Source organism: Aptenodytes patagonicus, chromosome 7 (assembly GCF_965638725.1).
Source record: "Aptenodytes patagonicus chromosome 7, bAptPat1.pri.cur, whole genome shotgun sequence".
In the NCBI taxonomy this organism is placed as follows: Eukaryota; Metazoa; Chordata; class Aves; order Sphenisciformes; family Spheniscidae; genus Aptenodytes; species Aptenodytes patagonicus.
Genome location: NC_134955.1, coordinates 29169203 through 29195468, shown reverse-complemented (window position 1 = coordinate 29195468; position 26266 = coordinate 29169203). Strand labels below are relative to the sequence as shown.

Sequence of the window (26266 nt, the reverse complement as noted above, 5' to 3'; positions counted from 1 at the left end):
GAGAGCAGGGCTGTGTGCCTTGGAGGGCTCTGCTTGCTCTTCTCTGGAGGAGCAGCTGATGTCCTGGGTCTTGGCCAAGAACTAATACCATTGCCTCAGTGACAGTCTGCTCATTGGTTTGAGAAATGCTGATGGCACCTGCTGTATCTTTAAAGTTTGAACTGCTAAAGCAGTGCCACCCACCCCATCCAGGACTGTCACGGGCAGTAACCGGGAGCACAGTGGGCGTGCAGGGAATACGAAAAGTTCTCCTGCTTGCGTACAGAAGTGGCCTTGGGACCTAAAAATACTGATGTTGTCCACTTCTGTGCACAGCACAACCTGCACGGTTTTATGAGATAGCCTGCAACGCAGGGGGAGGAGAGGCAGGGCAGAGAAACCTGCTGCTTGGGCTGGTGGGGAAGGGTAGCAGCGAAGAGCATTCACCCAAGGTAAGATGCTCCCTGGGACACAGCTGGATGCAAGAGTGGGTCTGCCTGTTCTGGGGAGAGACTACAACTTCGAGATGCATTTTTTTTTCCCTTTGTGCCTGTGGAACGTGTGTATAAACTGCTTTTTTAATTCCCCTTGCTGTGCTTGCAGCCCTGGCAAGCTTCAATATGGACAGGGTTTGTGCTGGGGCTGCCAGACCTGTTGCCAGCCAGGCGCTGCAAACCTGTGATGGGTGGGAAAGCAAGCACAGCCTGATTTTAGCTGCTGCTCCTGCTGCCTCCAGGCATGCCCCTGCTGGGGAGGAGACCCTTGCAAGTGGCCCTGTGTGTCCAACCCCTTGCCCTGGGCTGCTGTCTGCCTGCTCTATCAGCCGGCCCCGCTCCTGGGGTTGCTCCCCCGGGCCTGGGGGAGACCCCGGCCACCCCCCCGCACCGGGGGCTCTGGGGCTGCTGCCGCCACTTGCGGCACATCTGCCCGGGGGGGGCGCTGCCTCCAGCTGCGGGCACAGCATGGGGGGCGATCCAGCTGCGGGCACATCTGCCTCGCCGGGGCCGGCGTTTCCTAGGGCCCGGGCGGTGCGTCTGGGGACGGGGTGCGGGGTGTCGCCTCCAGCTGCGGCCGCATCTGTTCTGCAGCTGCCGCCGGGGGCCGCGGGAAGGAGCCCCCGGGCTGCGCTCCCCGCCCCCCCCCCCCCCCCCCCCCCCCCCCCGGCGGCAGGTATGTCCCTCCCCGCCGGCACCGCCAGCATCCTCCTCCCTCCATCCCTCTTTCCCTGCCTCCCTCCCTCCCGCCCGCCCTCCGCCTGCATGGAGAGAGCCACAGAATGGCGGAGCGAGAGAAAGGAGCCGCATCCCCGCCCGCCTCCTCCCCCTTCCTGGGGCTGCACCTCGCCTCGCCCCCCAGTTTCAGGTACCGGCCGCCACTCCCTCCCCCCCGGGATCCCCGCGGGGCTGCCCCTGCCCCCCGTCCCGGGAAGCGCTCCCCATCTGCTGCAGCCCCCCGCACCGCCGCGCCGGGCCCCCGCCTCGTCCAGTGCTTCTGCCTCCTCCCCGCGCATCCCTTCGGCCCCCCGCCCCACCCATCCCTTCTGCCCCCCCACCCCAGACACCGCTGAACCCCCATCCCACACATCACTCCAGCCCCCCATCACTGCTTCAGCCCGCCCACACCATATGTTGCTTCAGGCCCCCCCCCCCAATCCCATGTTGGCTTTCACCCCATATAGCATTTCAGCTCCCACCAGGCCTCTGCTTGGCCCCATGTCCCCCTCCAACCCCCCCAGCCTCCATACCTGTCATCTTCTTTTCAAACACCTCTTCCTCACAAAAAAAAAAAGCTGCATCTCTTTCTCCATCCCCAGGAAAGCCTTTTTCTAGCCCTTTCCTAGAAATCCCAGGTGCTCCCGCTTCCTTCCCACCCCTGTGAAACAGGAACCCCAACTGAGATGGTGGGAGAATGCCAGAATTGATCCTCTCGGCAATACCAAGCGCTCCCATTGATTTGGGATGCAGGGGGCTGTCTCTCCTCCGAAACCCAGCAAGGCTGCTCACAGGAACTTCCGATGGCATGGGCCAGGCCAGGGATGGCTAGAGGTGCTGACCTGCGGAGGCTGGGGGCTTTGGACCCTCTGGTGCCTCCCGAGGGCAGCTCTGGGATGGGGATGCGCTGGGCAGGTAAGGGAGCTCAGCCCACGGCTCGCGGGTGCGATGCCCGGCATTGCTTGCTTGTCATCTGGGGAAGGCTCGATGCTTCTGGCGGCCGTGTCATCGTCAGCCATTGCTCTCTGCTTGTCTCTGACACCCAGGGGTGCTGCGGGGGAGCTGGCTGAGAAGGGGGATTCAGTACCAGCTGCTTTGTGTGGTGAGATTTTGGGGAGGGAGAGGAGGGGCTGGTCCACACTTGGGGCCATGGCTTAGCTCATGCCTGCCGCTGGCAGGCTCCAGCCCCTCAGGCTTGGGGGCCAGCGGGTCCCTGAGAGGAAGCAGGCAGGTGCAGTTGAGCTATGGTGGTTGTTCAGGCAATTTACCCCTGAAGGGCTCCTCTGCTTTGCCAAGTGGCTCCGGGGCTTCGGCAACCGTCTCCTATTGCAGTGCTGGCTGTGAGAGCTGCTGGGAGCTGTTGCAACATGGCTGGGTAAACCCTGCAAATCGACCGATTAAATGCTGCCTCTGGAAATGTCCACCATGGAGAAGGGGCTTGGCTACCGAGCCAGGGGCCGGAGGCTGAGCCGCCGAGCAGCTCTGGGCCCATGAGGGGGTCGGGCTTGTCACCCGGCACTGTCCTGGATGCAGTGGCTGTCCCCTGGGCACCCTTCTGCTCCCCAGTAAACAGCAACACCCTGGGAGGGAGAATGAGGTGGTGCTTCTTGCCGTGCCTCAGACCTTTGGAAAAGGAGCCCAGCGCCCTGGCAGTCTGCCCCGGGGAAGAACCGACCTCCACGGGGGAGGCCGTGCAGCTGGGCGGAGAGCTGGGGAGTTGGGGCAGGAGCGCGAGATCTTCCCCGGGCGCCGAGTTCGGGGTGCGAGATATGAAGTGGAAGGAGATGCTGGTGATGTCCCTGAGCCTGGGGCAGGGTCTGGCAGACCAGAGGCAACGCTGTGGTGGGGAGCAGCGTGCAAGGAGGGAGCCCTGTTTGTGCAACGTTTGTGAGCTGGGTTATGTGGCACAGCTTGGGTTGTGCCTGTTCCAGGTCCTGCAATCCTAGTGCGGGGGCTCGGTGAGTGGCCATCCCCCGCGGCTGAGCTGGAGCCGGCAGCGATGAGCATGGTTTAGGGTGAGGGATCAGCCTGTGGCTGGCGGTGAGGTCCTGGGTGAGCCCTGCCCTGTACCCCAGCTTGCTGCTTGCGGGATGAGGTATTTCAGCTTTTCTGCCCTCTGGTACAGGCACCTGCTCTTCCAGCTCCCTGAGCTGTAATGCGCTGGCCCAAGTGTTAGGTGATCAGGTGGCTTGAATCAAGAGAGGACTTGGTCCTGGCCAGCAAGTGGCCCGATGGGCTGGGGTCTGAAGCTCTGGTGGCCAGAGATAGTGGTGTGGCAGGTCTTCAGTGCCGGTGATGGTTTGGTGTTATCTGAGAGGAGGTGGAAGGAGAAGGATGGTGGGATGAGCCCTCCTTTAGCCAGGAGGACCTCCAGAGGTGGCTGCTCACCATGACAAGAACAACAGCATTTTAGGAGACAGTAATAAAAAAGTTCTTCTCACCCAGCCTCCCTGTTGTCCTTAAGCCTCCCAAAGCCCCACGGTCGGGGCTGTGCCCCGCTGGGCCTCCTTGGCATCTTTCTCTGGGACACCATGTTGCAGCTCTTCACCCTGCCAAGGAGCTTTGCCAGGGCTTTGGACCAAGCTTTCCTGTGAGGGGCTCTCTGGGGCCTCTCTGGGGGTGGGGGTCCCTCTGCCCAGTATAAGAGGGGCAGGGAGGGCTGGCACAACCAGAGCGCAGCTGGGTGCAGGGCCCTGCAGTGCTTGCCCTGCTGGCTGCCTGCCCCGCTGCCCACTGGAGCATGGCTCTGATGTAGCCGGGACCCTGGGGGCGTGGGTCAGCGACCAATCTCCTCTGTCTCCTGGTTTCGCCAATCCACCTAGCTGCTGGGGCAGGAAGGCTCCTAGGGAAGGAAACCCTTAGGGGGTTTTTTGCATGGGTCAGGAGAGAGGGGGAAACTACCCTGCTCCTTGGGGAGCCCTGTGGGAAATCACAGCCCATTTCCGCGCCGTTGCTGGAGCCTCAGGAAGGCAGGAGGTCTCCGGGGGAAGGAGACCTCTCCATCTCCTCAGGAAGTTCAAGGAAGCACCTTCAGGCTGAGGCAAAAATCAGTCCCAGCACTATGGGTTGTTTTACATGTCTGCTGTGCTCATTGGAGCTGTCAGAGGAGCCTGTTTTGGAGGCGATGAGCTGGGCATCGGAGTGGGGCTACCTGTCTTCTTGTGAGGGGAGACAAAAGGGCTGTCTTGTTCTGATGGAGAGAGAGAGGAGCCTTCTCCTCGGTTCACATAGAAGAGTCTCGGTGGCTCTTGCGATGGAAGAAAAACCCGGGGCCAGCCAAATGTAGGATAGTACTTTCTTTCCCACTGATGCTGGTTACAGGACTTCCACACAGCACTGACTGGGAGCAGAGTATCGGAGCGTGGCCTGGCTAGCCGGGCTTGTTGGAGTCCCCAGCTCCATCGTGCTGTGTTGCCCTGGCCAAGTCCCCACGTTGGAAATCCTGCGTAGCAGCAGCGGGCTGGGGAGGCTGGAAATCCCCTTTTCTCTGGCGGGGGATGGAGTGGAGGGAGGCGCAGAAGCCAGGCTTGATTATAAGGCTGTTATTAGGACTGCGATCAAGCTGCCCCTGCTAAGGGCAGGTACCGGCTGCCTCCGCCCACGCAGACACATGTGCTCCCTTGCTTGCAGTTGCTGGGTGTCCTGACTGTATCAGTTCTCATGCATTCAGCGTGGCTGCCAGCCTCCGGGAGCCTCTCATCACGTCCTTCAGGAAAGCACCCATAACTTCTGCAGATGCAGGGCTTGCCCACCCTCACGACCAGGGGGCAACTTCCCACGTACCTGTGACACCGTGGTGCCAGCCTGCAGTGGCACGCAGGTGACACCCATGCCTCAGTGCTGCTGCTGGGGAGGGAAGTTGGCCAAAATACCCGTGTAGGTCCTGCTCAGACTTTTACTACCAATGATGGAGCTGAGGGGAGTCAGAGCTGTTTCATTTTGCTGGTATTTTTAGCCTATTTGAGAAGCAAGAGAGAAAGGCAGGGGTATTTCCAGCATGAGGAGCAGGGGGGATAACGGAGAGGCTTCCTTGTATCTCCTAGGAAGTCCTGGAGCATCCATGTGAGAGGAGAAAAGGGTGGGAGTAATATGGAGATAGAGATTTCTTTATTCATTGCATTAAGCGAGGAGGTTTCGAGCAGACAAGGTGCCTCCAGGCAGAGCTGATAGGGAAGATGAAGCCCTGGATACCATTATCGGGGAGCTGAGAGGCAATGAACACAGTACATGAGTGACATTCGCTGGTGGCATGGCACTAATGCAGTGACAAGTTAGTTCAGCGGAGTGGTCCAGGCAACACGGTGAGCTCGACCCCTGCGAACATCACCCGCCTTAACCGGGCCAGGGGCAAAGCTGGGTCCCAAGGACCTGGCAGTGCTGGTCAGGCTGGTGGGAGATGCACCCATCACTCAGCCCCTGGGCTGGGGGGCCAAGGAGAGCTCCTGGGGTGCGTGTCAGCGTGGGGCAGGAGGGCAGTGCTGCAATGGCCAGCAGTGGGGTGCGACCCTGCTGGGTGCCAGAGCAGTGTATGTGCAGCTGGTGGGGAGGGGGATGCTGTGTCCTCATCTTGAAATCAGGGTGGGCGCCTCTTTCCCAGAGCTGCTTGGGCTCCGTCCTGACGGGGTGAGGGGGGAATGGTTCCGTGGAGACTCAGGGTCTGTAGCACGCCAGCGGGCGGTGAGTGGCTGTAAGAGGCATGGGGGTGATGGAGGATTATCTGAGGCCACTACACTAACAGTTTGTCGGCAACATCTGGCAGCCTCTCCTGGGAAAGGCCCATATTTCCTTCGGCAGCAGAAGAGGGGTGGGAGCTGGCAGAGCAGCTCACCGGCTATTTCTCTGGCCCTTAACAGGGGTCAGAGGTTGGGGAAGCTTGGGGATGGCCCTGCCTGAGGTGGCAGTGGGGCTGGGGGTTAGGTGGGGGCAGACAGAGAAAGGGCAGCGCTCCCGGCACTGCTCTGCACTGGCTGGGCTTGCCCCTTGGCGAAGGTGCTCCTCTTGCTTTCCTCCACTCGGGGAATGTGGCTGGTCACGATGCTGGTCCCGCTGTGCTGGGAACGCTCCGGCCTTTGCATTGGTGAGCCGGTCCCGCTCTACCTGGCGAGAAGCCGGACAAATGTTCCCGTCTCCTGCAGGAAGGGATCCCATCACTGCGGCAGGGCAGAGAGGGGCAGAGCCCCTTGTCCCTGGCTCGACCAGCAATGTGGCAAGGGCAGGAGGAGCAGGAGGCCGGGTGGCGCGGGCATCCATGCCGGGGTAAGCAGATCCCCTGTGCCCGCTGTGGGTGCTGGGGAGTGGGTGCTGGAGCAGGACCAGGAGCCGGGCTGGCTGGCTGGCAGGCGGAGGCAGTCAGCATCCCCAGCAGAGTGCAGGGACTTGGCACTGGCTCAGCTGGGGAGGTTATCTTTTTTTTTTTTTTTTCCCCTCCAGGACAGCTGATTCCATCTATTTTTAATGAGCTTCCCCAGGTTGCGCAGTGAGGAGACAGAGCAGCACTGGCAGCCACAGACTGCACCGGGGCAGGCGGAGGGGCAGCGGGTGCCCGGGGCTCAGCCGTCACCTCCCTCACTCTTCCTCGCCCTGGGCCTGGGGGTCTTCTTTGGGGTGGGAGCGTGTACCCCAGGGAAGGGGGGTCCTCCTCAATGCATCTGCCCTTGAAAATGGAGTCGAACACCGAGGAGGAGAGCTGGCTGGAAGATCAGTGGGAGAAATGGTAGGGGACCCGCCGGGCCTTGGGGAGGGAGGGCTGTCCCTGTGGGTGGGCGCAGGGACGTGGGGCAGCCCCTTGTCCCTGGACACATTGCCCTTCTCCGCAAGCGATGGCTGCAGGACAGGAGCAAACTTGGCACCTAGTCGAGCCCAAAGTTTTCCTGGCTGCGCAGGGAGCTGCGTGGCAGCCAGGCGCCAGAGCAGCAAAGGCAGCTGGCCGCATCCTGCCATGCACCAGCATCTGCAGGCAGGGCCTGCGCATCGTCTCCCCATCCCTGAGAGCATGGGCAGGGCTGGCGGTCCCCATCCTGGAGCGGGGGGCACTGCCACCCACCCCAGCTGCTCCCACAGAGCCGAGGAGCCCCTGCCAGCCCCTCGGCAACATTACGTCTCTCGGTGGGACCCCACGGTGCCCGCTGCGCTCCCGCACCGTGGCGGCTGGAGGCCCCGAGCATTAGCGGCTGACGGTGTCCCACCCTGGCGACCTGCGTAACCAGAGAAGAAATCGATTCATGCTTTGAAGGCTTGTCATGAGCCTTCTGCTCCACGTTTCCTCCCGTGGGCTGGGGGGGGGGGTGTCTCCAGCAGGAGATGGGGAGGGGGGGGTCCGGACACCCCACCCTGTGCTGAAGGCTGTGTCCCTGCCCCCCCGATGCATCTCATGGGGGCTGCCCCCATGGGCACAGCCATTCCTGGCCAACTTCACCACAGGAGCCCACCGTTGGCGGGGTCCTCAGAAATATGGAGGGGAGATGCTGCTTCCTCCATGGGCTTCTCCTGCTCCTTCCCTCCCTCCGGGGGCTGGGACAAGGGAGGTGTTACCCTTCCATGGCACTGGCTTGGTGCCACTGCAGGGGGGGGAGCCCAAGGTGTGCGAGTGATGCTTAACATGAGGGTGGGAGCTCTGCAGGTCACAAAATACCCTTCTCCTTCCTTCCCTGCCAGTGAAGGCCAAGCCGGAGAGGGGTGTGGGGCTTGGTGTGGTGCTTCCACCCGAGCATCTCCCAGCCCGAGGAGCTGGGAGCAAATGGAAATGGCAGCACACAAAGCAGCGCCTGTGGCCGCTCCAGATGAACTCGGGGGGCTGAGTTGGTTGGCAGAGGACTTTCGAGCTGGGCTCTTTTATTTACCTTCGTGGTAATGAATAAGCGAGAGGAGCATTGTGGTACCACTGTGGAGAAATGTTTTAATGCACAGAAGCCAGGAGCGCCGCACTGTCCCCCTGAGGATGCAAACAAGCATGCGAGGAGCCTGCTCGTCAGCACGTTTCCAGCCACTAAAAGGATATCTCTGTAAACTTTTTAAAGGGGTATAATGAGCCTGTGGGGCTGATAGCCATAAGGGACCCCTGAGGCCACGCAGGCAGGCTCGGGAGGGCGGGCTTGGCAGCACCTATGGCCGTGGAGATGCCCGCACTCACCCCAGCGAGTGATTTTGGCGTAGAGGGAAATTGCTGCCCTCTCTTACTGCAGGCATCTGGGCTGGGACATCCCTCAGCTGTGGCTCGGGGACTGGTCATGCCATGGCCGGCGGGTTTGCAGTGCTTGCAAGGTCTGTGGGTCTTGATGTGGTCACCCGTCCCAGCGGGTCCATCCTCCAGCTGTGCCCTGCCAGGATCCCCAGCCCTTCCCCTCCCTGTAACCCCGGCCTTTGCCCCACTGGGTGTCTGTGCCCAGCTGGGACAACCCCAGAGCCTCCCTGGGATGGTGGGAGCCGAACCTCCTGGGAACACCTGGCTGTGCCGTCTGTCCTGTCCTCTCCCAACCTGCACGTCCCTGCTGGCTTTGGTCAGGCAGGGGCTGGTTTGGGGCACGCTCCTCCTGCCTCCCCACAGCCGCGGACCATGCCAAGCCCAGCTGTTCGGTGGGGACAGACCTATCCCCTCCAGAAGGAGCACCCTTCCCAGTCTTTCTCCCCAGTAAAGACTGGGAGAGCCTCTCCCAGGGAGGGCGGTGCTGCTCCCTGCCCGCAGGCAGCATGCCGCCATGCACCCTCCTGCCCACCACCTGTGCAGTGGGTGACCACCCCATCTCCGCTCCCTCCAGGCTCACCCATGACATCAGCCTCGAGGAGTTTGAGGATGAAGACCTCTCCGAGATCACTGACGAATGTGGAATCAGCCTGCACTGCAAGGAGAGCCTGGCCACCCGGGTAAGCGCAATGGGGACAGGGAGAGGGATGGGGACAGGCAGAGCGTGCTGGTGGGGCTGACAGGGCCAGCAGCTCCTGTGCAGGACCACTAGATCCCCAGGCCAGTGATGCTTCCTTAATGAACCCATTGCCATGACCCCAATCCCCTCTGCTTGGCAGTGCCCTCTCCTCACCGTGGCACAGCACAGACCCAGGGGACAAAAAAGCATCTCAAAGCCGGTGCCTTTTGGTCCCCACTGTGCTGGAGGGGTTTGAGTTCATTCCTCAGGGATGAGCCTAAGGGTTTGGGCGCAACTGAGGGCAGGTCCCCATTTGAGCGGGATGGCCAGCGAGCCTCTGGTACCTGATGGGCATCCCCAGGAAGCAAGGACACATGCGAGGTGGCACTGAGAGTCCTGCACAGGCTGTGCCTCCTGCTCCCAGGTGCATCCCTGGACCTGCAGGTGCATCCCTGGACCTGCAGGTGCATCTGGGCTGGCATGGTGAGAGCCCTCCTCCACTCCCCCGAGGCATTACTTCTGGCTGCCTTTAGCAGGAGCCATCCTCAGGTGTTTCAGAAGCGGGAGACCTGACGTGTCAGTGAAACAGGGATGGAGGAAGCGGCTCCAACCCCAGCAGGCAGCAGGTGAAATAAAAATGGGAGCTGTGAAGCCTGTGCAGATGCTGCAGGTGGGTCTCCCATCCACCTTAAGCACCCTGGGCCATGCTGTGGAGACACCAACAGGGTTCACACCACTATTTGAACTGCCCGAGAAAGCCATGGGGGCAGAAACGTGGAGATAAACTGAGAATTACATTGGATTTGGAAATATGCAGGGATTCTGCATTTTGCCAATGTGTTTCACACTAAAGGGATGCAAACGCTGGAGGAGCAACCAAATGGTTTGAGAATCATTTCATCCCTCAGGAGAAATACTTCATCTGCAAAACTGATGAGGACCCAGCGAGGAGGGGAAAGGCAGAGGAGTTTGTTGCAGATTTAAAATTAGAAAGTGAATTTGTGGTGTTGGGAATCCCTCGTTGCAGGCAGGAGGGTACAGGCAAACCTCACCCCTGGGAGGTGAAGGTGTCCTGCTGTGCTCCCTGGTCTAATTCAGGACCTTCCCAGCAGAAATTCAGCTGCTCCTGGAGATGGGGCTGCTGCTCCACATCTCTGCTCTGGCCACAGATGACTCCTGCTCCAGGACGTGATGGCTGGGGAAGGACGGGGAAAGCCTGGGCTCATGGGCTGTGTATGCTGAAGGAAGGAGGGATAACGCTGGAGGCAAAACCAAAGGCAAAACCCGGTGCTGGGTGTCCCTGAGGGCACAGCCGCAGTGAGGGCAGGGTGTCAGGAAGATCCTCCTGCCTGCAATAGGTGAGGCAGGCAGGGGCTGTGGGTACATTGCTGGATGCTTCCCATTAGCCATCCCAGTTCTCCGCTGCTAATAGCACCACTGGGCTCTTAGGACAGGATTTATTTTTTCTTTACGGACTGCCAGCCCTTGACTGAGGTTTGGGAGGGAGCGTAAAGGGTAGAGGGGACTTGAAGATTAACCACTGCAGCCCTTCCTTGAGGGTGAGGAAAAATAGACTGTTTCACCCATTTAAAACAGTTTACTGAGGGGTTTCTGCATCCCTGCGCTGCGATGCAGAGACCTGACCCTCAGTAGAGGGTTTGCTCAGGCTCCAGCAGCGAGCCCCACACCTTCCCCAGGGACGGCTCAGAGCTGCTTTATACAAATGCCTGGGTGCACTGAGAGTCTGCTGGGGTGGAAAGGGGATGTGAGGCTGCCCCCGGGGAATTAATGAGCTATTCATAAACACAGCAAAGGAAGAATCCTACCATGCTCAGAAAAAATGCCTGCTAAAAATATGTCCAAATTGTTTATATGGAACACGGAGGATTGCCCAAGGAGCAGAACCGAAAGTGGTGACAGCAACGGCAGCAAGAGGGGCTTTTCAATCCCAAACGTCGAAGGCGAGAGCCAGGGAGCTTTCCAACCCAATTGCCGTCTGGAGCGAGCTTGGGGCGATGGGGTTGCAGGATCTGCCTGATAGAAGCAGCCAGGCCCAGAGGGAGCAGCTTGGCCGGGTCTGTGTGTGGTGCAGGGGCCAGCAAATCAGTAATGACCTGCGGCCGGCATCAGCCAGCTAATTGCATCACGTGGGGATGGCTGGCTTGGCAAGTCAGCCCAACGCCGGGGCCGAGGCCGGGGGGGCCCTGCGCTGATGCCCTGCCTGCGTTGAGCTCCTGGTGCCGGTGCCACAGAGCACCCGTGGTATGTAGAATGGAGGGTTGGCCCCGGTCGCCCCCACAGCACCGGGCGGCTGGCGAAAGCCCGGTGACAGAGTGAGGGATGCGGGGCGAGAGTGAGCTGCCAGCTCGCCAGATCACACCGGAGCAGAGAGCAATGGGGAAGGGGAAAATAGAGGCTCTGGGGAGCATGGTGAGCCACGGTGCTGGGGGCATCCAGCCCCTCTGAGCTTCCCGACCCGGAGGCGAGTCTCCAGAGAGATGGGCAGGCGCAGTAACTGCCCCAGCAATGAGCAGGAAAGCACCGGGACAGGGCGAGGGGACAAACCCTGCCAGAGGGCTGGGAAGGCGGCTGCTGGATGGGGACAGCTGGTGACCTTGGCAAGGCGGGGGGTCTGGGTGAAGCCGCTCAGCAGCAAAACCCCGTGGCGGCTGGTGTGGAGTTCTATACCCAAACAGAGATGGGGTTTGGGGTTTTTTTCCAGTCCTGGAACAACAAAGATGACTTCATTGTTGGCTATTTTAGCAGCTTGCCAGAAATAGTGGCTTAGACACACAGAAACTGCAAGGAGGCGTAGACTGATGTTTGTGCAAGAGGGAACTCTATACGGCGATGAGGACCGCACTTCATGGACGGGAGACCACGTACTAAGAATGAGGAATATTCCCAATCACAGCTGAAACACCCCTTAATTTCAACAAGAAGCCCTGGGTGAATTAAAACCAGAAGCGAAGCAAGGGGTGGGCTGAGGAGAGTGCTGCCTGTAGGGCTGTTGAATGGCAGGGCAGGAGGCCGGACGGGGAGGAGCAGGGGCTGTCGGGGTGAGGAACGCCACCCCCACCTCGCAAATGGCAGCCGGCTCCAGCGGGGCACTCGGGCGCATTGAGACGGACGGTTGCAACAGAAGTGCCAGGCCTTTGCTTCGGGTTTGGCCTCAGTTTGGTGGCTTGGAAATCTGGGGTGACTGTCCCTGGTTTCAGCAAGATGGATCCCAGCAAACAACCAGGCTGCGGTTAATAAAGGCTTGGTGCCTCATCTGTATTCCAGGAGCTGCAGAAAATGGTTAATGCAGGAATAAAAAAAAAAAAAAAAAAGAAATACCCTCTTGGAAATACCTGCGAGCATGAGAACAAGTGCCCAAAGGAAAAGAGTTGATATAGGGCTGTACTGAGCCTTCGTGGTCTGCATGAAAAGGCCTGAACCAGCCGCGAAGATACAGATATGTGGAGAAAAAAACAAACCACTTTGTTTTTCCAGCATAAGACTGCTAGAAATGCCGGGCTTCCTCTTGATGTTCACCGTCACTGATCCAGCATGCCGCTGGCAGCAGCCACCCCCAGAAGGCCAGCGGGACCCACTGCAAAGTGGGAAGCAGCTGCCATGAGCCAGCCAACCTGCTGATCCGGGGACCGGTGGGGAGCCAGCTGCGTGGGCTGGGAGCAAACAAAACAGCAGCAAGGCAGCTGCTTATTCCAGGCGGCTTTTTAAAGGCTGTCCCGTGAAGCTGCCTCTGTGATCCATCGCTAGCTGCGGCTGCGCCAGGTTGGGGGCAGAGAGGCTTCTCCCGGCCCTTTGAAGCCGGGAGCAAAGCAGTCATAGCCGGGTGGTAGGGAGAGGGGACACAGTTGTCCCTTCTGCTCAGCAAGTCCCCCTTGCTTCCCCGTGCTCACAAACTGCTTTTCCCAGCTGAAGGTTTTGTCACTCCTTCTCCGGCAGGGAAGGCTGCAGGGGTAGGGGAACAGGGAAGAACCTTTCACCTGCTCGACCATAGGGGGTAGGGACCAGGGTCACTCAAGCAACATCTTGCGTATCATCCTGCTCCCCTTGCACGAGTCTTTCATTCCTAGGGAAGCGAGCAGCATCTGACCCTTCCTGGGGTCAGCAGCAGCCCCCACGCAGGCGGTTCCCCTGGCTAGACCGGTGCTCCCAGGGGTGCTCCCAGCACCTCGCAATTGCAGCAGGGCTCGAGCTGCTCCGGCCCCCCTGGGGCCCATGGACCACAGCATCAGGACCATCAGAGACCAGTTGCTGGACACTGGGACTTCTTGCCATTGGGACAGCACTGTGCGGGCGGGAGGTAGCAGCAGCAGGAGCGCACCAGCATCGTGGTCATCCCAGGGACAGATCTGTAATGGAGGTGTGAGCCTCCCCGTGACCGCATCGGGGTCCAGCTGTGCATCTTGTGTACATCCTGCCACGGGATTTGGGCACTGGTACTGCTCTCCCACATGCCCTAATCTCTCCCACAGGCTGAAGGGACTTTGGGAAGTCACCTCACCATCGCGTCTGTGCTGAGGCGTGAGCATACTCAGGCTGGCCTTAGGTTACATTAACTTGTTCCTAGAGGGCTCTCGAGGCAACCTGTTCTGGTGGGGCAGCATCCTTCCAGTTAGAAAGGCTTCCCAACGTCTAGTCCCTGCCCTCACTTTGCACATCACCACAGGTCCCCCTCAGATGGTAAGGTGATCTATTGGTGTGTGGTTTCAAAATCACTTTGTTGTGCTACAGTCCATTAATAAGTGCCTGTGGTGGTTGTAGCTTCTTCCTAGCTATTGAACCTGGAATGGTGCATCCCTCCTAGGGCACACTTTTCTTCAAAACAGGTACTGTTTTTCTTTTCTGCATCCTTCTGGGACTTTCCCTCCTCTGTGAGTTTTCCGAGTGATTGTAGCTGTAGGCTACAGGATTACTGAGGCAGCATCATTAGCAGTCTAGGTTGAACATCACCAGCTGACTCGAACACACCTACCTTAGCTAGGTATGATCTATTTAGCCGGCATTTCCTCCCAGTTCTTTTCCTTTGCTTCTGTTTCCTTGTTAAAATCCATGTGATTTGCCACAAGCAACTGGTGGGATCTGCCATGGAAACACAGAACTTGGTATGAAGGCTAACATTAAAAACAAGGGAGTTAAATGTTTAAAGCCTTGAGAAGATGGGTTTTGGTGGCAGTGCTCCTCCAGGTGCTCACCCGGTGCCTGCCAGGTCTGCAGCAGGGACACTGGGGTGAAATGGCCCCCGTGAGAGGGGTCGTACTGTGCCTGCAGCAGGCAGAGCCCTGCCTGTGCTGGCTTTAGTCCAACAGTTTAGGAGCTGGTAGCAGCGAGAGCTCTTGGAGGGGCTGCCAGAGCTGCTGGGGCTGTTTCTTCTCCCACAGCTCAAGGGGAATCCTCCATGCAGCCGGAGGCACGGGTAGCATCAGCTGCAAAAAAAATGCCCTTCACCTCTGCCCGCTGACAAGCTTCCCAGTCACCACAAACAGCTGATAACACGGGGAATTCAACTTGCTAATGCCAAGTTGCAGCCTTTATTGCTGGCTGCAGCAACCTGCGCATATGCAAGCTCCGGTTACTGCAAGGAAGGTGGCTTGGGAAGGAAACCACTGACCTTTAAACACCTGCAGCCGTGGGGGGACATCGGTGCCACTTCGCCCAGCAACGCAGCCATGAGGGCACCCGCTCCTCACAGCCCTCACGGGCCACGGTGGCCACCTTGCTCCAAGGGTGCAAAGGGAAAGAGTGGGGCTGCTCCCGGCCAGAGCACAGCCACTGCCAGCAGGTGACTGGAAAACTAATGTCAGGCTGCCGGCTTGTTGGGTGTCCCTTCTGCATGGCTTCACATGCCGATATGTGCAAATGCAGGGTGTATGAGAAGAGGCTTGTTCAAGAGGAGGAGGCCAAGGGGGATGTAACTGCTGTCCCCGGCTGCCTAATGGGCATTACAGGGAAGAAGGAGCCTGACTCCTCTCAAAGGTGTGCAGTGAAAATGTCAACCCCATAGAGAGAAAAAGTAGCAGCAGTACAGCACTGGCACCAGTGCCCAATGCAGTGGTGGGTTCTCTCTCCGTGAGGATATTCAGGTGTGATGGGCAAGGCCCTGAGAGACCTGCTCCGGGCAGGGGTTGGACCAAGCCTCCAACCAAAATGATTGTGTGTTTGTGTGAGTCCCAGTTGCCAGGACAGGAAGCAAGAAAGAGCATGATCTGCCTTGGGAGGAAGAATCATAGGATAGCCCAGGCTGGAAGGGACCTTGAAAGATCACCTGGTCCAACCTTTCATGGGAAAGGGAGCCTAGATGAGATTATCTAGCACCCTGTCCAGTTGCGTCTTGAAAACCTCCAGCGATGGGGACTCTACCATGTCCCCGGGGAGGTTGTTTCAGTGAATGATTGCTCTCACTGTAAAAAAATGCCCTTTTTATGTCGAGATGAAACCTGGGTGTGCACATTTGTGCACTTTGTGGTGAATGTGATGGTTACATGTACCTACAGGCACCTGCCAGGAATGAGGTGATGGGGGTGTCCTGTCACCCGGGGCAGCGAGCAAGGACGGATGCTGCCCTGCGCCTGCCAGGGGAGGCGGGGAGGGGGCGCGGGGCTCCCCGGCCTCGGGAATAACATCCCTGCCCCTTTAAAAGGAAGAGGCCGCCGGGTGCCGATGCGGCTGCACCGGCGCCGGCCCCCCCCTTCCCCGGCCCCGGCGGGAGGCGCGGCGCGGCGGCTGCCGGCCCGCCCGCCCGCCCGCCCGCCCGCCCGCCCTCCCCGTGGCCTGATCGCGGCCGCTAATCCCGGCAGGGCCATGTGAGCCGGCAGGGCGGCGGGGCCCGGTCGGCGGGCGGCGGGGAGGCCAGCCGGCTGCAGGCGGAGATGCTCCAGCTCGACCTCATCGACGCGGCGGGGGACGCGCCGGCCGAGGAGCAGACGGCGCCCGAGCCGCTGCAGAAAGACCCCCCGGCCGGGACCACGGATGTCTACAGGCCGAAGAGACCCACAACTCTCAACCTCTTCCCGCAGGTGCCTCGCAGCCAGGTGATGCCGGGACGGGGGGAGCTCGGGGCGAGCGGGCCGAGGGGTCCGGGGAGGAGGAGGGATGCTCCCGCCGCCGGGGGCTTTTGTCTCGGAGGGATGAAGGGATGGATGGAGGGATGGATGGCGGGGCTTGGCGGGGCTCGGCTGGAGGGATGGCGGGGAGAGGCTCCGCTGCCCCTCGCCGCGATGCCCGGTGGGGCGGCCTCCTCCCTCCCCCCCCGGGGGTCCCTGCCCGCCGCCGCCCGCGCCGCCGGGCTGGGCGCAGCGTAGGCTCGGTCCCTGCTGCAGAGCCGGAGGGAGCGGTCTGCGGGCCCGGGAGGCACCGGCGGGGACACGGGGACGTGCTCACTCCCTTCCGTGCCACCCCCTCGCACCGCCGAGCCCCTGCAGGCTGTACCCCCGCACCGCCCCTGCCCGGGCGCCATGCTCGGCGCGGCTGGATGGGGGTGCTTAGGGCCCGGGTGGGTCCTTCTTCCATCCCTGCTGCCGAGGTAGGAGGGAACAGGCCAGGACGGGGCATCAGTGTGGCAGGGCTGACCTGTGCCCCCAGCAGAGCCCGTGGGGCGTACCGAATGCATGAATGAGCCATTGCAGGACAGAGCACCATGCCAAGGGGCTGGTGAGCCCAGGGCAGCACCACTGGCCAACAGCTGGCTGGGCTCCAGCCCCAGGCCAGGGCAGCGCTAGCCCTGGGGCATGATGGTGACACTGGGTGCCCCATGCCCAAAAGTGGGAACTCGGTGGCCCCTGCTCCTGAGCAGCGGCACCCAGCAAAAGAAGCATTAATGCCAGTACCCCGTGCAAAATTTGAGAGACAGACCGGCAACGCCCAAAATGGTGGCCGGGAGGATGAGGGGATTCTGGTGTCTCACTCGCTCTTAGATTTTGCACGAGGTTTTGGATGGTTTTCCCCAAGACTGCCTGCCCCACACAGCCTTGGGGTTGCTGTTTTCCCCGGGGCGGGTGGTGTTTTGGTGCCCTGCATGCTGGCCCTCTGAGCAGTGTCCAGAGTCCCTTTGTCCCGTCTCTCCTGCAAACTTCACGAACCCATGCAAGATGCGCGATGTGCAGGGCTATTTTTGCCACCCTCCTGCGTTCAGCCATGCCTTCTGCCAAGTAGGAGGATTTTCATCACAGTGACGTTCAGCTGAAGAGCATGAAGCAAGAGGCAGGTGTCCCTGTGGGTGACAGATGGGGAGTAGTCAGAGCTGGGTGTCACCAGCCCAGCACCAGCAGCTGATGCCAGCTCTCTGCCTGAGGTCATGGGTGGGAGGAGGAGGAGGAGGAAGGCACAGAGCCAGGATGGGCGTCCTCGGGGCAGCTGGCACCGGGGACAAAGGCAACAGGGCTGGGGAGGCGGGTGGAGCCCCACCGAGCATAATGGACAAGGGGACAGCAGCAGCCTTGTCCCACCCTGTGCAGGGACCCCGAGGAGCAAGTGGCACGTGGCAGCCACATCCAGCTGGGGGGATGGGGGACAGCAGGGACCCCCTCCCGGGCAGCGGGTCCCAACCAGTGTCCAGAAGTGGCAGCAGGCCTGCAGAGAGGGATTTTGGTGGGGAGGAGTTGAACAGACAGTGGGCTGGGGAGGGGGAGCTGATGGTCCCCTCGCAGAGGGATGCTGGAGGCTGTGGGGCCAGAGGCATGGCCGGAGCTGAGGACATGGGGAACAGGAGGTGGGGGCTTTGCTGCGGCTGGTAGCAGGAGCCCGGAGCCGGTGGGGATGGGGGTACAGGGCTGGGGCATGGCTGCCCAGGGAGGACAGCACTGTCAGTGGCATCTAGCAAGAAGTGAGGATCTAGGAGAAGTGCCAGAGGCAGGCTGGTTCTAAGGTGCTTGGGGTGCCTGTTCTGGATGCCTACCTCTGGCCAAAGGTAGGCAGGTACTCCTGCCCACATGTGGTGCCCGGAGGAGAGGACAAGGTGCAGGGCATCCCTTGGGGATGGGCCTGAGATCTGCCTCCACCTGTGCCAGACCCTCCTGCACCCTCCTGGCCTGCCCAGCTCCCTCCTCCTGAAGGTGGTCAGAAGAGGGACCGTGGCCACGCATCCTCTCTTGAATGCCCAGCCAGGGCACCGGGCTGCTGTCCCGTGCCTCCAGCCTCCTCGTGCTGGGCAGGGTGTGCATGGGCAGGGCACCGTCCCACCCTCTGCTCCAGCTTTTCCTTGTGGGGCCAGGAGCTGGCTTGGTGATGTCTTGGTTGCTGCTGGGCTCTCTGTGAGAGTCATCCCAGCTAGGTGGCCTGGGATGAGAGGAGCATCCCCAGCTTCCCAGGAGGGGAAGAAACAGCTGCTGGGACTGGCTAGGTTCATCCTCTAAGACCTTATGAGCACCTCTCTGCCCTGGCTGGGCATTACAGACCCCAGAGTGCCCTGGCCCTGTGGGATGGGTGGGCTCTGCCTGCTGTGTTGCTGCCTCCTGTCCTGGCCCAGGCAGTTGGGCTGGCTCGTGTGCTGGCCCCGTGGCACTTTGCACACAGAGGCCGTCGCTGCGGCAGCTCACCTGGCCCGCATCCCAGCCCATCGTGTCCCTGGGAAAGGCAAGTGGGGACACGCTGTTATTTGCCTTGGCACAGGAGGGGCTCGCGGAGGCCGTGCTGGGAGGTCGCCGAAACCCTGTGGCAGGGGTCTCTCCCCTCCCCGTGCGGAGGCAGGGATCTGGCAGCCGTGGTTCAGCAGCGTGCGACTCAGTGGAGTTTCAGGGCAAAGGCTTGCTTCGTATTGATGGGGAACTTGTTGGTGCAGCTCCTGCGCTGCTGGTAATAGCTGCAGGCTGGCGATAAGGCCGTGAGAAAATCCAGGGAGTCCCAGCGGGGCTTAGTAGTTGAGCAAAAACTAACGGCACAGAAAATGCCATTGCTGCAGCTGGGGGAGAAACATCCTTGCGGAGATGGGCAGGGAGGACTTGTCCCCCATCTGCAGGAGGGCCCTTGTTAGAGGGGGACCAGTGGCCTTCAGGACTGGGGAGGGCTCTTCTCCCAGCCCTGCAGACACGAGACCTCTGTGGTTCCCTGTCCCCAGGTCTCACAGTGAGGCTGAGCACATGTTCCCCTGTGCACACACGCGTGTGCACATGCAAGGCCGGCCACCCAGGGCAAGGCACATAGGGCACAGCACCCAAAGAAACTCTCCCAAGCATGAGCAGCACGGGCGGCCCGATCCTGCCTCACCTCTCCAGCTGATCAGAATTGACGTCTGCTAGTGGACTATATATATATATATATATATATATATAAAAAAGTGTGTGTGCATGTATAGATATGTATCCATACATATACGTGTGTGTGCATATGTATACTCCTATATACACCCAATATGGATGACTCCAGTAGCAGGTGTCAGTCTATCCAGTAGTTGGCTCCCAGCCAGGCAGCAGCACAACCCTTGGCCCTTGAGACTTCCCCCATTTAATAATGTTGGGTGGTTTGAAGGTAGGCAGGGCCCGAAGGATGGGAGCAAAGCATGCCTGCCCAGCCCAGGTGGGCTCCAGGCAGGCTCAGGTCTTGAATTTTTGGCTTGGGACCATCCAGCCGTGGGCTCCCGCATATGAGTCTCCCCGGGGCGGACAAGTACATCCATCCAGGCCAGGCCATCTGCCTCCCAGCTGGCTCCTTGCCCGCCCTGCTTTGGCTGCTGCACCAGCTCTCGCAGCAGCAGCGTGGCCAGATGTGGGGCTGGTGGGGGGGTCCCCCCAAGCACCACATGCCCCGGTGTGCCCAGGCAAGGTGGGAGCCAAGAGGGGTGCTGTGGACCTGGGGAGGGATGGGTGCTGCCGCCGCTGCGCCACGCGCTGTTTACTGTTTGGGCTACAAGGCGGCTTTGTTCTTCTCCTCAGGACACTCTGAATAACAACTCTCTGGGGAAAAAGCACAGTTGGCAGGAGCGGGTGTCCCGGTCGTCATCCCCTCTGAAGACGGGTGAGTTCTTGGGCTGTTGGCCAGGGGCAGCTCCTTGCACCCTTTCGTGGCTCTCAGGAGCCTGGGGCAAGTGGTGGCGGAGCAGGAGGTTGGGGAAACATCCCACATGGATGCAGGGTACATGTCCATCTTGAGTCTGGGTGGCATTCCTGGCCACCTTCCCTGGCAGGGAGCATCACCCTCTGCGGGGCTGTCAGTGCTGCTCTCCTCTCCCTCCAGGTGAGCAGACCCCTCCCCACGACCATGTTTGCCTGAGTGATGAGGTCAATCACCAAAACAGCACAACCTCCACCAAAGACCGGGGCACGTCCACGGAGAGCCCGTGCCGGCGCACAGCAGCCACCCAGATGGCACCTGCCTGTGTTGCCTTGTCCCGGCCACCCGAGAAGCACCAGGCCACCAGCCGGCCCCCACCACATGGTGCCAGCGTGGTGGTGGTGACAACGAGGGGCCCTGAGGCCCACCGGGACCGCATCCACTACCAGACGGACGTGAGGCTGGAGGCCACAGAGGAGATCTACCTGACACCTGTGCAGAAGAACTCGGACCCCCTGGAGACTGACAAGCCATTCCTGTCTCAGTCCAGTGAGAACCGCATGTCCATCAGCTCCGACATTGACACCGGCTATTCGGCCCTGGCAGGAAAAACCAACCCCTCCATCAGCGAGGAGGACGAGGTGCTGGACTACATGTCCTCCCCTGACAAGACGAACCTGCCCAGGGCCTCCTGTGGTGGTGGGAGTGGTGGCTCCCGGCCAGGGCACAACCTTCAGAGAGCCTCGGTGAGTTCGGACACCAGCGCCCTCTCCTACGACTCGGTCAAGTACACACTGGTGGTGGACGAGAATGTGCAGCTGGAACTGGTCAGCCTCAAGCAGTGCTACTCGGGCTACAGCGACGAGAGTGATTCGGCCACCGTCTACGACAACTGCGTTTCCTCACCCTACGAGTCGGCCATCAGTGAGGAGTACGAGGAAGATGCGCTGAAGCGTGACTCGGTCTGCCTCTCTGAGGACTCCACCCCTGAGGCAGACATCCACTTCTCCAAGAAGTTCCTCAACGTCTTCATGAGCGGCCGGGCGCGCTCCTCCAGTGAGTGCTGGGGGCTGGGGGGAGGTGAGCTGGTGGCTGCCTGCCTGGGCAGCCCTGCCCATCCCTGGTGCGAGGCTGAGGGCACACTTAGGGCCAGGTGGAGGGCCACCAGCAGGCATCAGCCCTAGCTCTGCTTGCTGTAGCCTGTGGTTTTGTCCCTGGTGGCCAGGGAGGTGTGGGGGGGGCTTGGAAAAGCCTTGCGACCTGCAGGTGGAAGTGGCTGGAGGTGTTTCAGGCTGCTTTTTTGGCTAGCCCAAGGTATGTCTGTGCTGAGGGGAAGGCTGGGTGGTCTCACAGGGGGACAGCATCCCTCCTGGAGTGTCCCCCTCCTCCCTGAGCCCAGAGGAGCACCGCGGCTGGCAGCATGCCCCGGCAGGCAGGGCTTCCTGCGGTGCGGCCTGTCCCACAGTGCTGGTGACACCAGCTGTCACAGCTGTGCGAGGTGGCACAGGGAGGTCGTGGTCCCAGCGGGGACCACTGGGCACCAGTGCGGCGGCCCTAGCCGTGCCTTTCTCTCATGTGGCACCATGTGGTTTTGTCTTGGCTGGGCCATACCCAGGAGCATCAGCAGCCTGTTTGGCTTTATGTCCATCCCTTGGTTGTGGTGCTGACCCCTCAATGCTGAGCTGTCCTCCTCTGCCTTTGTCCCCAGGTGCCGAGTCTTTCGGGTTGTTCTCCTGCATGATCAACGGGGAGGAGCAGGAGCAGACCCACCGTGCTGTCTTTAGGTGAGCTTACAGGTGCGAGCGGTGTCCCCAGCCTCTCATGGGGCAAAGCTGGTGCTGTCCTCCCACCATGGTGGGGCCAGCCCAAACACCAGTGTTTGGGAAGCCCCAGGGACCAAACCACTGCCCATAGCTCGTGCCCCTGCAGCAGCCTGGGCAGGTGTCGCTCCTGGGCAGGACAAGACCTCCGAGGGCAGCTGGGACCTCTGGGGAGCAGCATGGGTGGTGCCATAGGGATATCCTTGCCTTAGGTGCCAGGGTGCTGACACCTTTTGAGCCTAAACATGCTCAGATGCTTTATTCAGTATCTCAGGTCCCCATAGCTAATTACACCCACCAGGGTGCTGCCTGCCTGGGCCAGCGGTGGGTTTTGTGTTGCCCCCTGCCCCAGCAGTGTGCCAGTGAGAAGGCCACCAGAGCTGCTGGTTGGCCAGGTGCTAGTGCCTCCCTGCCCAGGTTTGTGCCTCGCCACGTGGATGAGCTGGAGCTGGAGGTGGACGATCCTTTGCTGGTGGAGGTGCAGGCAGAAGATTATTGGTACGAGGCCTACAACATGCGGACGGGTGACCGGGGCATTTTTCCTGCCTACTATGCTATCGAAGTCACCAAGGACCCAGACCATGTAACAGGTACCAAGCCTCTGTGCGCAGCCTGCTGATGTCCCCCATCTTGTGTCCACCTCCCCTCTGTTGAGCAGAGCCTGGTGCTGAGCAGGGGGATGGAGGGAGGACCAAGTTGGGCACCCAGCTGGGACCGATGGGCAGCTTCTGGTGTGATGCTGGGAGCTGGTACCTGGTGCTGCAGGAAGCCTTCCCTGGGCAGGGAAACATGCGGGGGTGGGAATATGGAGCGGGGAGGTGTATCTCAGCCCACGTTCCTGGTCACCAGAGGCGATCCCCACCGCGTGCTCTCTCTTCCAGCTCTGACCAAGAGCAGTGACTGGGTGGACCAGTTTCGGGTGAAGTTCCTCGGCTCGGTGCAGGTTCCCTATCACAAGGGCAACGACGTGCTCTGTGCGGCCATGCAGAAGGTAGTGTCCCACCCCATCCCTGGGAGCGCCTGCTCCTCCTGGCAGCAGGGCAGAGCCTCAGTGGGGAAGGGAAGGGAAAGGGTGAGCCATCATCACTGCTCACGAGTGCCAGGGCTTTGTCTCTCTGTCTCCCCCCCCCTAGATTGCCACCACACGCCGCCTCACTGTGCACTTTAACCCACCCTCCAGCTGCGTCCTGGAGATCAGCGTGCGTGGGGTCAAGATTGCCGTGAAAGCTGATGACTCCAAGGAGCACAGCAAGGTAGTGCCCCACTCCCCACTCATCTCATCCCTTCCCAGCTGCTGGCTCGTGTCCCCTGTGCTATAGGTCATGTTTGCATATGAAAATGGAGGATCTCCACCCGTCTAAGGGTGTGAGAAACACCATCAGTGGGGTTGTAGGCCCACCTCAGGGTCCCTCGTGGGCTCCCAGCTTTGGGCCATACCACCAGCTGATGCCCTCGCAGCTGCCAAGTGCATCGCTGCGCTGGGATGCTGGGATGCTGCGAGCTGAGCTGCGCCGGTAATCTGTCAGCTGCTCCTAAATCTTTCTGTTACTATTTTGAGTGGTGTCCTCCAGATCTGCCCTGTAATCTCTTTAGCTGGCTATGGCAGGCTGCTGATTAGTGTTCTGCATAAGTAGCCTAGCAAAGCACAGCGAGATGCTGGGCAGAGGCAAGGGAGGGCTTTGCAGCAAGGCTTTGGGAAACCTCCCCTACAGCTGGGGCGTAGGAGTCGTTCATGGCTATGGATGCTGTGGCAGGGAGCTGGGCTGGGGTTTCTACAAGTCCTGCCTGTATCTAGAGGATGCCATCAACTTGGTTGCTCTTTAAACCTGTATAAATAAGTTCTCATTTCTGGTTGGGACCCTTTGAACACGCAGGCTTGAAAGACTTATTTAGCTCCAAGTTATCCATTCACCTTCTATCTGCTGGTATTTCTGAGAGCCTTTTTAGCAAGGGAGAAGGGCTGTGTGCACTGGGCAAACAGCAGCACTGACCCTAACCTGAGTACAGCCTAACCCAGGGCCTCCAGGGAAACCCCACAGGAGCTGCTGGAGGTAGAGGCAGCCTGGGTGGGAGCCAGCAGGGCTGCCTGGAAGAGCACCCTGTGTGCAGGTGCTTGGGACCATCCTGAAAGTGCTTCTGCTAGCAGCCCAGGATCAGGCTCAAATTCATTTCACTGCTCAATCCAAGTGCATATTTCCAGGGGCCAGAGACTGGTTGCCCCACAGGGTGGTGGGGAGGAAAGCTTTGACAGTTCGTCTCTCTCTCTCCCCCAGGTAAACAAGTGTAGCCATTTTTTCCAGCTGAAGAACATTTCCTTTTGTGGGTACCATCCAAAGAACAACAAGTGAGTAATAAGGAGGTGGCGGGGCAGCTCTCAACACCAGCAGCTTGGCACGGAGGCTTTGCTGCCTTCCCGCTCCCTGGGGGCAGCATGACTGGGGCTGGGAAGGTGATGCTTCTCAGTGCCTTGGTCCTGAGCACTCCCCTTCCCCTGTGAGCCCAGCACTGCGGCTTCATGCAAAAGCAGCCTTTGGATGGGAATTACATCCCAGCTCTGGGCATAGGCCGTGGCAGCTGGTGGCCACTAGGGGTTGGGGGGGGGGGGAGGGGTGTGTGTGTGCACGTCCCAAACCCCTATGGCTCAGGGGTGGGTACAGCTCGGGGATGGTGGGGTACCTGTGCCTGCTTGTCTGCTGGTCCAGTCACACCCACTCTCTCTGCTCTCAGATATTTTGGGTTCATCACCAAGCACCCTGCTGACCACAGATTTGCTTGTCATGTCTTTGTCTCGGAGGAGTCCACGAAGCCACTGGCGGAGTCTGTAGGGTGAGTCCCAGCTGGGCAGGAAGGGAGGCGCTTGCTCCTGAAGGGCAGGAGGAACAAGGCAGCCAGGCTGAATTCTGCCATCTCCCCATATATGTGGGGCTTGGACCTGGCCCCAGGCTGGCACCTCTTCCCTCAAGTGAGAGGCTTGGGGTGAGAGCCAGGGCTGACGGCTACGGGCAGCGTATTCCTGACAACACTGGAACAAGTCCCAGTACAAAGCTTTGCAGGCAGATGGCTGAAAGTCCTGCACTGTGCAGGGGATCAGAGCAAGGATGGAGACCCTGCAGCTCTGATGGCAGCTCTGGGTGCTAATGCAGGAGGGGCCAGGGGCTGGGGGACTGGAGGGTCAAACTGGCCGCAGGGTAGGGAGCGAGGGCGAGAAGGAAAGCGGGACTCTGTAAATGCCTTGTGGGGATGACGCTGCTCAGCTTTGCCCGGTGCTGTGTTGCAGGAGGGCTTTTCAGCAATTCTACAAGGAGTATGTGGAGTACACGTGCCCCACGGAAGACATCTACCTGGAATAGGGGCTGGCACAGGCACCCCCTGCACAGCCAGGGCTGCAATCTCGCCCCTTCCCCGTGTTGTGCATGGACAAGAGCTGCTTTGAGCCTGGAGGAGGAGCGGGCCCGGGGCAGGGCTCCCCGGGGCACGGAGCACCGCCTCTTTTCATGACTCCCCTTCCTCGGGCTGGGGCTGGGGGGATGGGAGGGGGGAGGGCTGGACAAATTGTGTTTATTGTACAAAATACTCTTAGTTTATTCTATTGGAGAAGCACCCGCTGGGTGCCCTGCCTGTGAGCAGCGGAGGGGTGGGCAGCAGTGTGCTTGGGCCCTTTCCTGCTGCAGGCTGGGGTGACAGCATCTCCTCCTTGCGACCATGGCCCAGCTTCCCGTCACATCCCTCTGGGGTGACTTTTAATGCAGTGGCAGAGTCAGACTCTCGCAGTATGAAGACACAGCAGCTACAGCAAAGAAGACCCGTGTGCTGGCTCATGCCTGGGAGATGGGCTTGCCCTGGGCAGGCATCGCCTCCCTGCCGGGCCCTGGGGACAAGGCTGCTGGACGGGAATGACAGAGGGTTCCAGTATCTCCCCTGCCAGAGGCATGCCAGCACCAGGATGAGCTGAGACAGCTCACCCCTGCCTCTGCCCCCATCCCCACCCTCCCCTCTTGTATCCATGCCCTGGGAAGAGATAAAAGTACCCCCATACCTCCCTGCAGTAACTACACCCTTGGGAGGGGAGACTTTCTCTGCCCCTTTCCCCCCCCTCCCCCCAGCTGCAGGTGGCAGAGGCAGCGGCAGGGCTGGACCATCCCAGGGCAGTGGGGCTCAGCCCCTGCGCAGAGCTGGGTCCCTGCCAGAAGTGGGGCAGGGAAGGGCTAAAGCCTGCAGGGAACTGAGTGAAGCACCGTGGAGGTAGAAGAGCTCTCCCGGTCCCTGCAGCCAGCGGTCTCTGTGCTTCAGCTGGATCTGCTGTGATGGCAACAACTATTAAATATGATGGTTCATGGAGCAGGGCCGCCATGCTGTTTGTGTCCCACCACAGTGAGTTTGGGCCCTGGCTCATTCCTTCCCT

The 26266-nt window shown here is 60.3% G+C and overlaps 1 protein-coding gene across 1 annotated transcript; it reads left to right on the top strand.

Annotated features, from left to right (window-relative positions):
* The first annotated feature begins 1252 nt into the window (after positions 1-1252).
* On the top strand, positions 1253-26202 carry MAPK8IP1 (mitogen-activated protein kinase 8 interacting protein 1). Its single transcript, XM_076344589.1, has 12 exons — positions 1253-1341; positions 8945-9050; positions 15859-16092; positions 19927-20008; positions 20228-21100; positions 21753-21828; positions 22282-22454; positions 22746-22855; positions 22998-23117; positions 24138-24208; positions 24592-24690; positions 25142-26202. The coding sequence occupies exons 1-12, from the start codon at positions 1256-1258 to the stop codon at positions 25212-25214; spliced, it is 2103 nt and encodes a 700-aa protein (XP_076200704.1). The 5' UTR covers positions 1253-1255; the 3' UTR covers positions 25215-26202.
* The last annotated feature ends 64 nt before the right edge of the window (positions 26203-26266 follow it).